This window comes from Limanda limanda, chromosome 5, assembly GCF_963576545.1.
Source record: "Limanda limanda chromosome 5, fLimLim1.1, whole genome shotgun sequence".
Taxonomy (NCBI): domain Eukaryota; kingdom Metazoa; phylum Chordata; class Actinopteri; order Pleuronectiformes; family Pleuronectidae; genus Limanda; species Limanda limanda.
This window is the reverse complement of record NC_083640.1, coordinates 21333936-21346719: the sequence shown is the minus strand read 5'-3', so window position 1 is coordinate 21346719 and position 12784 is coordinate 21333936. Positions and strand designations below refer to the sequence as shown.

Sequence of the window (12784 nt, the reverse complement as noted above, 5' to 3'; positions counted from 1 at the left end):
ATAAAAATCCCATTAAAGTTTTTGAAAAAAAACTGTGGGCGCACCCGGCAAAAAGTTATCGATCATAGTGCGTCACTTCCGGTCCTCGCTCCTTTCTCCGAACGCCTGTCTGCGGTGGAACCCGCGTGTTTACACTCTCACAGGTCAGTTCACGGCTCTGCGGCCTCATCGACCCTCGTCACACAGGTTCAATTCCCACTGAGAGAAGGGGGAAGAGTCCCCGGTGTCCCCGTGTGCGTGGACGTGGGAGGAAAACCCGCAATTACACCTGAACGTTAGCATCCAAATGAAAAGAGGCCTGTGTTAGCCGGTTAGCATGGCGTGCTAGCTAGCCACCCGGCAGTTCAGTGACACAGTTCCACACACCCCGGGCTTCACAGCTCCGGTCCTCGGCCTTGGAAGCTGACAGTTCAACCATTGGCTTTTCAATGTGAAATGAGATGGTGGCTTCATCGGCTCTTCTCCTCTCCCTCTATGGGAGCTCAACTTTAGCCTCCAATTTAGGGTTAGGGTTAGCCTACTCGAGCACCTCTGTCTCATTCTACCGGGGCTCGAAATGCATGCAGCTATTTCTGGGAGCCCCGGCAGCTGTGCCCACTCTGTAGATTGAAGTAAAAGCTGTAGCAGGAGGGTTTCTGGGGAGTTTTCAGGTTTGGACACACATCACAAACCCGAATGGTTTTCCAGTGAAATGTGATTTTGCATATTGTTCTCTCTCAGATCCCCACGCTCGCAATCAAATGTTATATTAGTGTGCATGTAGATTAGAGTCTCTGATAACAAATACAAACAGGTGATGAGTCAGTATTGACTAATTTCTATAATGTCGGGGTTGTGATGTCATTTCAAGTCTTGACTGTTGGAGCATGTCTTTCTGCCCAGTCCACTTAGAATTATTTTTTATTTATAAAAACACTAATAAACCCATTTATTAATTTTTATCATGTGCCGTTGAAGATGAAGGAGTTCATAATGAACCAGGAGAAACTCGCCAAACTGCAGGCGCAGGTCCGCATTGGCGGCAAGGTGAGTACATGCTGGTTTATAATACATACAAATACATACATACACATGTGGCTGTCAAATTAGTTTTTTTCATAAGTCGTGTACTTGGGTTATGGGTTCTTTAATGAAGCTTGTCTTTGTGCTCCAGGGGTCGGCCCGTAGGAAGAAGAAGGTTGTGCACAGAACAGCTACAGCAGACGACAAGAAGCTGCAGTTCTCCCTCAAGAAACTAGGAGTCAACAACATCTCTGGCATCGAGGAGGTAAAGCACATTCTCACAGAAGTGCACAGCAATACGGAGACCGACATGTCGTTGTCATGAAATCCTCATTTTAGGGTCAGGTCACTCCGCTTAATAAAGCTGTAATAAATACGATTTGTGGATTCCAGAGCTAAAACTATGAAGTAACTAATAAAGATATGATGTTGGAAAAGTTGTTGTTGTGTTTATCAATGTGTTAATTATAATAACAGTTGAAAATAGTCTTATTATCCCTTTTCTGAAAGCTCACAACTATTGTCCAAAATGTTGGACAAGAGACCAAAGTCCATCAACACAAGCATTTGCTTTGAAAGCACCTTTTTATATCATCAATTGGAGATCAGCGGTTGCATTTTTCAACTCAACTCCTCTTGTATTCCATTGCAGGTGAATATGTTCACAAACCAGGGGACGGTGATCCACTTCAACAACCCAAAGGTTCAGGCCTCCTTGGCGGCCAACACCTTCACGATCACAGGGCATGCTGAGAACAAGCAGCTCACAGAGATGCTCCCAGCAATCCTCAACCAGATGGGAGCTGACAGTCTCACCAGCCTCAGGAGATTAGCAGAGACCCTTCCCAAACCAGGTAAACTCTTTGCTGACATGATGACACGCATCACTTCCTTACTGTTAGCTCTTTGTCAACAATCTTTTAATTTAATGTTCCTTCATAGGTGGAGAGAACAAAGCCCCCATGGTTGCTGCTGAGGAGGAGGACGAGGATGATGAGGTTCCAGGTAAGCCAATTTATCCACATTATTAACAGTGAACAATAGGTCAACTAAGGTTTTGGTCTTTATATCTAATCACATGGTACATTTAAGACTTTATTAAATCTAATATGTTTAGTATGGATGCATTTATTAAGAAGGGCAGAGTTAATGACGTATGTCCTAATAAATTGTCATGTTTTCAAGTTGAATCTATATGCTATTAAAAGTTACTCTTATTTAAACCTTATTATTTGGTACAGATTTCTGACCTCCACTGTTTCTTACTCTTCTGTTTTCAGATCTTGTTGAAAACTTTGACGAGGCTTCAAAGAACGAGGCAGACTAACAAACACCAGTGAACATTTCAAAGCTCCTCTTTACTCATTACACTTTGACACGGCAGCATTTCCCCCTCTCTTATTCCCCTGTGGCTACAAGCAAAACACGCATTTTAATTGTAACATTGACAATTGGGATAAATCAAGTAAAATTTACTTTTTAGGGCAACTGTTACTGATCATTTTCCTCATTTTGCAGTACAAGCGATATTTAAATTCAGTGGAATGTGCAAACCTTTTTCTTTCTCACACTGCCTCTCCGACGCCATGATGCCCACACATCATAAATGTATTGTTGGAATAAATCCTGTAATAAAGATTACATTAAAATCGATCAGTTCCCCTCAACCATTAATGAATAACATATTTACTTAGTTTGCATCATTGTTTTCATCATTGTTTTCAATATATATATTTATTATAATTTATTACAATGTTTAATTATGAATCTCAAATCATTACCTTGTTGTTTCTATGTTAACATCAGAAGCTTTGGACGAAAGAACGGCAACATACTGGGGTCAAGTTTTTATTATGTTCATTCATAATAATTTGACATCAGCAGCAAGTTGTTGACACCTTGATATCAGATAGTATCTGTGATTCAAAAACGAGTTTCTAATGCATCAGGTATTTTATAATTTTAACTAAATGATGTGGGTGTCATTTATGAAAGGGTTCAAATTTTTTTTTAGATATATTTTTTCTGAATTCGGAGCACAAAGAGAAGAAATCAAACACAGTAGATGGTGTGATAAACGATCACTTCAGGTAGCTCGACATCTTACAGCTACAAATGATTATAATTAAGTGAGCATTCTCCACGGCCACATCAGATACTGAGAGAGGTCATTCAAGTACATCTTGGTCTTCACTGAAGCAGACGAATACATGATGCTATTTAGGAAAGTGGAATTCCTTGAGATTCTTGAAGTTATATTTCTCATCCGAAACTGAAGCAGGCTTTCGGGTGGGAGGTCTTGAAAAACCTCAAGTGAGTCAAGTTGCCCTCATGTCAGACTTCACACTAATATTCACGCAAACAGATGAACTATTTCGGCTTTTAAGGAAATGAAACCAACCATTTCGGTTCATCTGACCTAATGGATTTTCGTAGAATCTCAGATCCGAATTGTGATTACAAAGTTCATGTCACATGCAGGGTGAATTATTTTACATATACAGTATCGTGTATCTACTTAGCAAACTGTTGGAGGACATAGAGGCTTCACAACACCAAAGAGCAGCAGAGTCTCCCAGCACGCTGCTAAATATGGAAGTACTTCACTCACTGTTTAACACATGATAGGATCTCTTGATGAATGTACAGTGTGTGAGCAGAAAAACACATAAGCAAAATGTGTGATGTACAAAGACCAGTCTTAGTTCATTCAAAGCAGACATTTGGATAAACAAAATTGTTTAAACCCCACGTATGAGTAACGGGAAGGGGAAGTCCAGTTGTCGACCCGTCTCTTTTTCAGTTTGAAGGTGCGTGAGTGTGTGCATGGCCTGGAACTTTAAGGTCATCACATGTCCTCACAAGGTGGTGTGATGGGGAAAACCTCTGAAAGACTTAAAGACACTTATGTTTCTCAGTCTTTGTTTTAGCCACAATAATTCTGAATTATCTTTGGGGAAAATCCAGGATTAATGTTCCAGGATTAATGGTCAGGACGATTTTGATCAGAGAAATATCATTAAAGAAAAAAAAAAAACTATGTGCAGACTTGTTTCAACTTATCAATCATCTCAGCTAGTCGCGTGATAATAATATATAAAGAAATATAAAAGAATGAGGTTTAAATAAACACAAAAGAAAGATTAATAGATGATGGTGATCAATAAGGAATTTTTAAATTTTATTCTCATTTTCCATTAGGTCCATTCATAAAGATATGACACATTTATACTTTAAAGTTGAGATCAACTAAAAATGTATGATACTATTCAGATCTGCCTCGAAAATGAATGTATGTTAAGTTATAAAGACAGAAGATCAAATGTATGGATGTGATTGATGTGGGTGTGTGTGTGGGTGTGTGTGTTTGGGGGGGGGGGTTCCAGTTTTGTTAATCGGACACAGTATTCGTCAGATACTGATATACAGCAGTATTTCATCTTAAAGACTGAGGGTAACCCCCCATGAAACGCCCACACCTAACATTTCTTATCACCGCCTCTCAGTCCCTTGTTTGAAACTCACTGTTTATCTGTTTACAAAATTTGACATTCAAAACAGGACTGAGGAAATGCACTTCCCGCTTCCTCTGTCGACAAGTCTGTTAAGCAGTTTCTCTCTCACCTCCAAAGGTGCTATGGCAGTGATGATGATGGTGATGATGCTGATGATGATGCTGATGATGATGATGATGATGTACGCCAAGATATAAAAATGAAGCTCAGTGAACATTGAGAGCAAACAATTAGCAGGATCACTCCAACTGGACCTTTGCTCTTCATTTTTCAGCATCACTTGACTTATTTAATCTAAACGGTAAGAACTATCTTCCAGGAGCCACAGCAAAGAGTGCAATGCTGCATATGCCTCATGTTTTATTCTACTTATAAGTAAACATCATTCTATTGTATTAATTGATGTGGCACTTGATTTTTTATGGTAAATAATAGTACAGTACCTACATTTTTCTGATATTATTAATTTTCTTTAACCAAAAGCATTCATTCATTTAAAATGTTTGTTGATCATTGATAATTATTATAATTAATTGTAACTTTATAGGTTATAATCTTAAGTTTTAATTACAATCGTTTACCTTTAAACAAAAGTAACGTGTGCAATAATCTGCTCCTCCTCTTGTTGTCTCTCTTTTCCTCAGATGACTTTGTCTCTGTGGAAATTCGGACTTCTGATCATCAGCCTCATAGAAGCGAATGAACTCCACGACTTTCCAAAAAATTGTACGTCTCATTAACGGAGCCATATATTTTCACTCCTAATATTTTCTACATCTTCTGAGGTTTTAAATGTATTGATCTTGATCTATGTGCGTGTATGCCTGCATGTTTCTGTAGTTGTTGTGGCAAAATTGAACGACGCAAAGCCAGTCACGCTGACCTGCAGCACAAACAGTGACGAAGAAGTCATGTGGAAGTTTGAAGGGGAAGTGTTGGAGATTGAGGATAATATCGAGCAGGTCGGGCAAAATCTGAACGTGACAGACGTGGAACCCGCCTTGCTGGGAGAGTACAGCTGCTGGAGAGGAGGAGAGATGTTATCCTCGACCCACCTGCTGCTGGAGGCTGAGGATGAAGAGGAATTAGGTGAGATGCTTGTTTCATTTTTCATCTGTTCTACTGTCTAGAAATGTTAGGTCACAAATAGAGGAACAAAGAGCAGGTTTAAACTGGGCAGTCAGTCTGGGTGGAATATTTCCTAAGTCTCGAGGAGGAAACTGAAAATGAACTCAAACTGAAAAGAATGATGCTGCACTTTCAACAATAATGTCTTTCATTCTGTGATATCTCCTGCCGAAAGACTCAATTTGCTTCCACTCACATTGTGTCTTTATAGATTCCCTCATCACTTGTATGGCAAAGTCTTATCACTGCAACTTCAGCTGTATGTTGAGCAACAGTGTATTCAAAGCAGTGCGCGTCGGACTTGGCCAAGACTGGTAAATACCACAAAACACAATTTACACTGGAAAGACCACACTGTTGCGTATAGTGTATAAAGATGAACTATGACATAGCCAGAATTAGATCTTTCCAAATGACGTATTTCACTCAGTGTCTTATTTTATTCCTTGCATCATTGAAGCACTGAAGGAGGGAAGTTGTGTCACTGGATCAGCAGTGGTGATCAGAATTGGGACGGGGGATTCCAGTTTGAGCTGTCGCACTCCCTGTCACCCTACGCTGAGGAAAGCACCAAGCTCGAACTCACCGCTGAGGCCATTGTTGACCTCAATTTCCACAGGACAACAAGGAGATTTTATCTCCGAGACATTGGTGAGCTGAGTGAACATGGGCCACACCAAAGGCATTCAGCAGAAGGTTATCAAGATTGGAAATAAACAGTAAAGTTGATCACAAAGGACAAAAATGAAGTAACTTTGTGATAAATTAAAAAAGGAAATTCAAACTAAAGCTAGATAAAAGTATAAAATTAAATTATTTTCAAAACCATTTATTTTAAAATGCTAAATTAAGTGACAAGCAAAAAAAAAGGAAAAATGGCAAATATAAGCAGTAATGAAATTGTTCATGTCGAAACATGTACAAATATTTGTTTATTTACTTACACAGTATTGTCTTTAAATGATTTTCACCTGACAGACTTTGATGTTTCATATGTTTTACTGTTTTTTCTGTCAAGTTCAACCCGACAGTCCCCAGATTGGCATGTGTCAGGAGTTGGAGCTGGACCTGAACGTGACCATCGATCCTCCATCCAGCTGGTCCACGCCTCACAGTTTCTTCGGTCTGGAGCATGAGATTGAATACGTGTTCAAAGATGATGGGACGGTAAACACAAGCTCTTGTTGATACAAAGTCTAGAGATCTCTTAATGCCTGTCTTTCGTTCTGTTTCCTCATGTTGTTTCCTGTCTGATTTTAGACTGGCCGCTCTAAATCTTCACTGGTACCGAAGAGCATCAGCAAGCTGAGGGTTCGCTCCAGAGATTCGCTGGTGCTCTCAACCTGGAGCGAGTGGACTCCTTGGAAAAATGTAACCAATTGATGTTATTTGAAGCTGCTTCTGTCTGCTGCTGCTCTGTGTTTGTTCTCACATATACACATTTTCGTATAAGGTCCTTTATGGATGTCAGCCCTCAGTTTAGATTTAGACCATACATATGTTATTTATTTTTTAATTTATGACTGTATTTAAACTATTTATTATAAGTATATTTATTATTTATTGTAAAACATCAAGCAAAACACTGCTATTCCCCAAATGTATTTTTGGTAACTACACATACAGTAAATGACACAGACACACATCAGAAGTTTAATTTCCATTTCAACAGAAGAGTGCAGTACAGTGGGCACTGCTCCCAGGATTTCACACATTTGTTCTTGTCCCTGTTATTTCTGTGTAAGTGTGTTGGGGTTTCCTGTGCAAGTTGAATGTCTATTAAAAGCTTGTGCTTCCTTCCTTTTATATGTTCCTTCTTCTTTTGAGTGATTCTCATGACATGTGTACACTTCCTGAACAGAAAAATAGAGGGTCCCCCTTTGATGTTATCTAGTGAAAAATCCTGTTTATTTAGTTTATGTGCAAAATATACCTGGGTTTTTAAATGAAAAGTCAAATCAGATTATTTTAACCTCTAATGTCTGGAGCTTAAAGTGGTTACATTTGTAAAATATTTTTACTAATCATTCATTCTTATGGAACTTACAATACCCCAGAAACATTTATAACAGATGTTTTATTTTATCGTGTGTTGGTATGCAAGTTTCTCTTAGTAGTGTATACTACTTAAACACTTATCTGGTTTTAGTTTTTAATGATTGAGACATATCACTTTTTATATTAAAGAATATCACCTAATATACATAATAAAAACTGTAATTTTGCTTTACAACTATTCTATCATCTATATGTAGTTTATAAAATTGGCACATGACTGGGAAATGTTTTCATCCATTATTCAATGAAACTGGTGGACGTAAGATAACAAAATGCATCAGTTTAGATCCTCTTAAACTTTAAAATATAAAATATTTGTCAACAGTCGACAGTAAAAAAAAATCCCTTAAGATGTCTGTAGAAACTTAACTTGGCTGGAAGTTCTTGCAGTAAAAAACATTTATGTTGAAATGTAACGCTCCAATGAAGAAATATATAGATGGCACTGAAAGTGAACTAAACTGCACTCTAAAGATTTTTATATTCACAGCCAGAAGTTACAGGGACACATTGAAAATGTTTTAAAGTTTCAAAGATAGGATATGCAAAGCTTATTCACTTTTATTGTCCCTTTGTAATATGTCATTACCTTGTTACAGGTGAGGACGGGGGAAGAGAACTTGTGCAAATGCAGAAACAAAGTAAAATATTGTTGTCCAGAGTTGCCAGCCGGGTTGTTGGACCTCTGCAAGAAGAAGAGGAAGAAGAAGAACAACAACAACAAAGTTGTCAGACATCGCTGCTCGGGTCGTTCTGGTGCAAAAACACACCACACTTTGTAGAGAATAATGAAAAAATATTTGTATACATGCATGTGTGTATGAAGTAAATAAAGTGTCTGACCTGACGAAGATAATATCTTGTGTTCTTCAGTGAATTACACTCAGTTGCCTGTTTATTATTAACGACTTTATTATCTTGTTAATTCAGAAATGTAGTCCAAAAAAGAAAAGGTGCTCTGTTTTACTGAGTTAACAAGATAATCTTCTTTAAAAAAAAAATTGGTCTGTCTAAATAAACTATATAATTTTCCCTTAAAAGAAGTCTGCTGTTCTTAATTAAAGACTTAATTATCCCGTTACTTCAGAAGAACAGAGCAGATTTATTTTCTCATGTGAATACAACACGCTTCCCTATAAAACAAAGGAATTACACAGTCAAGGAATTTTTTTTCATGTTACATTACATGTCATTTGGCAGATGCTTTTATCCAAAGCGACTTACAATTAGTGCATTCAACATTTATGTTGTCTTTCATTGGTATAAAATATCTATGAGATTAAACCTTTTACACAGTCTACGATAAAAACACATTTGCACTATTGCACATAATTGCGCTATTGTTTTTTCTTTAGGTGTATAATGTATTTATATATTTTTTTTTTGTCTATTGTTTTTTTGGTTGTAATTACTTGCTAGAAGAGAGCCTGTGACTCAAGCATTTCATTGCCAGCGACTGCTTAATATTATTGTTGTGCATTTGATAATAAACTCTTGAATCTTGAATGTGAGGGGGGCTCGGGAGGGGCCCAGCAGCTCCTTCTCGCCCAGCGGCCCCCGGGCGTGTTGATCCGGCTCTGTTCTGAACGCGCATGCGCACTGCACACTGACCGGAAATGGCCGCTCACCTGCCGCCGTGTTGTTCCTCGGTGCAGCCGCGGACATGGAGGAGGCTCCGCCGGCACGCGTCCTGAACATGGCCGCGGTTCTCCGGACAGCAGCTGTGGTGTTGTGCCTGTGGAGCAGCGTCTTCAGCCGGACGTCAGGTGAGAGGAGGGAGCCATGGCGACCGGCGAGTTTAGCTAGCTTGTGTTAGCATTAGCTTTGGAGAACCTTTGTTTACCCGGTGTAGAGACGACACGTTCCCCTGCTGAATGTCCAGGAGCAGTTCCGACTTCACGTGGCTGATGCAGTTCCGTATATTGAAAAGGGTTTGTGTTTTGTTTTTGGTGTGGGGGGACTGCTGCAGGTCTCGGGGTCAATGAACTGTTGTACTTCCGGGTCATCAGTCCGGAGGAGATCGGCTACATCTTCAGTGCTGCACCTGCTAAAGACTTTGGAGGAGATTTTGTAAGCACTTCTTCCTCTTTTGTGTTTCATTCATCAGCCCTGATCACTTCCTGTCCATCACATGTGTGTATTTATATTTGGCTTCAGTACTCTGCCTCGGTTACTTGTGTCTTCTATCACCTTATACTTCAAATATGTGTCTTCTTAATATCTCCATTAGCACATTCTGTACTTCTTGACAGTGACAGCTCTGTAGTAGCTCCGGTGGTTTGACTTTCATCTCATGGCAGTGACCTTATTATTGACTCATTTTGACCTTTTATTCTTTTCATGCTCTCTTGTGTTTTGAGTGTTTTTGTGTGATACTGGAGGCCTATATTTCCCTTGGAATCAATAAAATATCTATCTATCTAATTCTTACTTTGCCAGTCCTTTGTCTCGCAAGATTAAACCATCACAGTAATAAAGTACAAGCAGAAAAATGTAATTCAAATAAAGATGTGTTGGGGGTGTACTGTGTACTGTCCCCGATGAGGATGTGTTCCCTTCTTATGACCCTGGTCTGATAAATGTCCTGTAGTGATGTCAAGACTGTTCCTGAGATGAGAGCAGCTCTGATCACACGCTGGTGGTCTTCCTGTCCTGCGCACTGCAGTTTCCACGCCACACTCTGATGGAGCTGATTAGGCGCACTCCACTTTGCACCTAAAGACGCTACTGAGGATTTTTGGTGGCTTCATTAGCCTTCTCAGTCACTGTAGGGATGTCTCAATAATGTGTGTGTGTTGTAAGACAAAGGCAAGGTTTTCACCTCCTCTACCTCTTTGTCTCCTATGTACTTCTCTCTCCCTGGGTTTCCAGACTTCATCCTACGATGAGATTTTCCTGGTGCCTGCAGACCCAGCGGACGGCTGCTCCGACCTGAAGGACAGAGATATCCTTCAGGGACAAGTCATCCTGGTGGAAAGAGGGTAAATACTAACTTATAGCTGCACCTGTAGAGGCCATAAACAAACCAGTGATGGGAAACTGGAACTGCAAGCTTTGATATTTAAGCCATGTAGTTAAGGGGCGAAAAGGCCTGAGACTTAAGTTAAGATAAGCAGCCCAGGGTGTGGCTGCAGTCAACGTATAGTAAGATATCTTATATAGGCTTAGGTGTGGTTCTGTTCTTGATTCTTCTATTACAGCCTTAAAAGGACGGAATATGATAAAGTATTGAATAAACTTATTTATTCTCAATAAAATAACATGCTCGTATCATTTATGTATAAAGGTTATTCAGCTGTGTTTTAAGATCGGGGGGGGGGGGGGGGGGGGGGGACTGAAGCAGAAGATTATTTATCTACAAAATGCACCTCACAACACCAATCCCTTACTGGGTGTGACACTATTGGGCAATAACAAGATATTGGCTTTGACTTTTAACCTTGTAATTTTTTATATGATGTAAACATTTTTTCCGTATGTATTTAATAAATTATTATTTATAGTAACTTGCAGGGGAAACAGTGGCATTTCTAGTATTAGTTGCAGTGTTACATCTTGTTTTTTTCCAGCTCATTTTAAAATAGTTTCTTCCGTTTCTTTATCTGTTTTTCTTCAGTGGTTGCTCCTTTGTACAAAAGGCCCGTTATGTGGAGGAAGCCGGAGGCAAAGCGGTTCTGATAGCTGATAATGCAGCGGACAACGACAGTCAGTACCTCGACATGATCACTGATGGGACCACAACCAAACCAAGCATTCCTGCTCTGTTTCTGCTGGGACGCGATGGGTAAGACACGTCATTCAGAGCTGTTGTATATTATCTAAGGATTGATGCATTGCATTTGTTGGGCTTTAACAGTTTTTTCCATGTACTCTAGAATGATGATCAGACGAACTCTTAAGAGACAAGAGCTGCCGTGGGCTGTCATTTCCATCCCTGTGAACGTTTCGTCTTTGGCCTCATTCCCTCTGAAGCAGCCACCATGGACCCTGTGGTAGAAGTGACACATACCTACAACTTCATTGTCTTCCTCACTCAGCTCGCTCTCTTTCATCGGTGCATTTCCTCTCAGCAGTGAATAAACCCACAGCCTCACAGGGAAGTCTTGGTGATAACCTTGTGGTGGTGGGTAACATTTCACATGTACTAGTGGTGAACCAATAAAGCTAACAGATGTTGACATGATAAGATCACACTCACAGCCTTTATAACAAGTAAAGACAAACAAATAAGAAACATTCTTGGTTATGCTTAGTGCCGAGCTGAAGTTTGAATAATTACTCCAGTGCCCATTCATAATGTGCCTGCGTGCAGGGGCTGATTGCTTAGTGTCACAGTGTATGTGACACAACCAGTCACAAGTATGATTTAGGGTTTGAATAGATTAATTCATGTCTTTATTTTTATTTTCTTGACAAATATTCATCCACAACACTCTGCAGTCAACTGTGCACTTCCTTGGATCCTCAGCTTTACAACGGACTAGTCTGAGGTTGATCAGATGAGAAACAGTGATACTTTGATTTATAGTTTGAACAGTTGTTGATCATGACTGAGTGTCTTCCAGTAGCTCGGTCTCCAGGAACCTTTTGTTCACATGATCTGTTTGTTACTAGTGAGACTGGAAATCTCATTATGCATTAATGTAACACTAACACAGCACCCGTCTCTTCTGCCAGGTCTAAGTGTGGTGGTTTGATATTCCTCTGAGGGAAAGAAACTATTCATGACTGCGTCTGCTTTATTCACAATACAATATACTGGGAAAGTCGTCTCACTGTACAGATGTAAATAATTTCTGTTCATCTGCATGAACTTTAACAGGATAAAACTGATTATTATTGTGCATTCCTTTTTTTATGGTAAATAAATCTTAAATGAAACTTTTTTTCAGAACAGACCTTCATTTGTTTGCATTCTTGCGGTTCACATTTATAAAACTTCTGGGTATTTTTGATTAGTTGCTCTCTCTCTATGCTTGTAACAGATTACTAATGTTAGTAGGTCGGTAACTTTATTGATCCATGTAGCCCATGTGTCAGCATATCATGAATAATATTAAGGGGTAAGGGATATACATTGC

The 12784-nt window shown here is 39.5% G+C and overlaps 3 protein-coding genes across 3 annotated transcripts; all 3 read left to right on the top strand.

The window, feature by feature from the left end:
• Positions 1–81: 81 nt before the first annotated feature.
• Positions 82–2655, top strand: LOC133001594 (transcription factor BTF3-like). Its single transcript, XM_061071205.1, has 6 exons — positions 82–143; positions 958–1026; positions 1154–1267; positions 1655–1856; positions 1945–2007; positions 2283–2655. The coding sequence occupies exons 2-6, from the start codon at positions 958–960 to the stop codon at positions 2327–2329; spliced, it is 495 nt and encodes a 164-aa protein (XP_060927188.1). The 5' UTR covers positions 82–143; the 3' UTR covers positions 2330–2655.
• Positions 2656–4753: 2098 nt separating this feature from the next.
• Positions 4754–7028, top strand: il12b2 (interleukin 12B 2). The gene is made up of 7 exons (XM_061071302.1): positions 4754–4818; positions 5162–5243; positions 5358–5606; positions 5857–5959; positions 6106–6296; positions 6664–6812; positions 6906–7028. Exons 2-7 carry the CDS (start codon positions 5162–5164, stop codon positions 7026–7028), a joined length of 897 nt encoding a protein of 298 aa, XP_060927285.1. The 5' UTR covers positions 4754–4818.
• A 2291-nt stretch (positions 7029–9319) lies between these two features.
• LOC133001674 (protease-associated domain-containing protein 1-like) lies at positions 9320–12589 on the top strand. Its single transcript, XM_061071303.1, has 5 exons — positions 9320–9469; positions 9673–9773; positions 10575–10684; positions 11320–11487; positions 11579–12589. Exons 1-5 carry the CDS (start codon positions 9367–9369, stop codon positions 11697–11699), a joined length of 603 nt encoding a protein of 200 aa, XP_060927286.1. The 5' UTR covers positions 9320–9366; the 3' UTR covers positions 11700–12589.
• Positions 12590–12784: the final 195 nt, after the last annotated feature.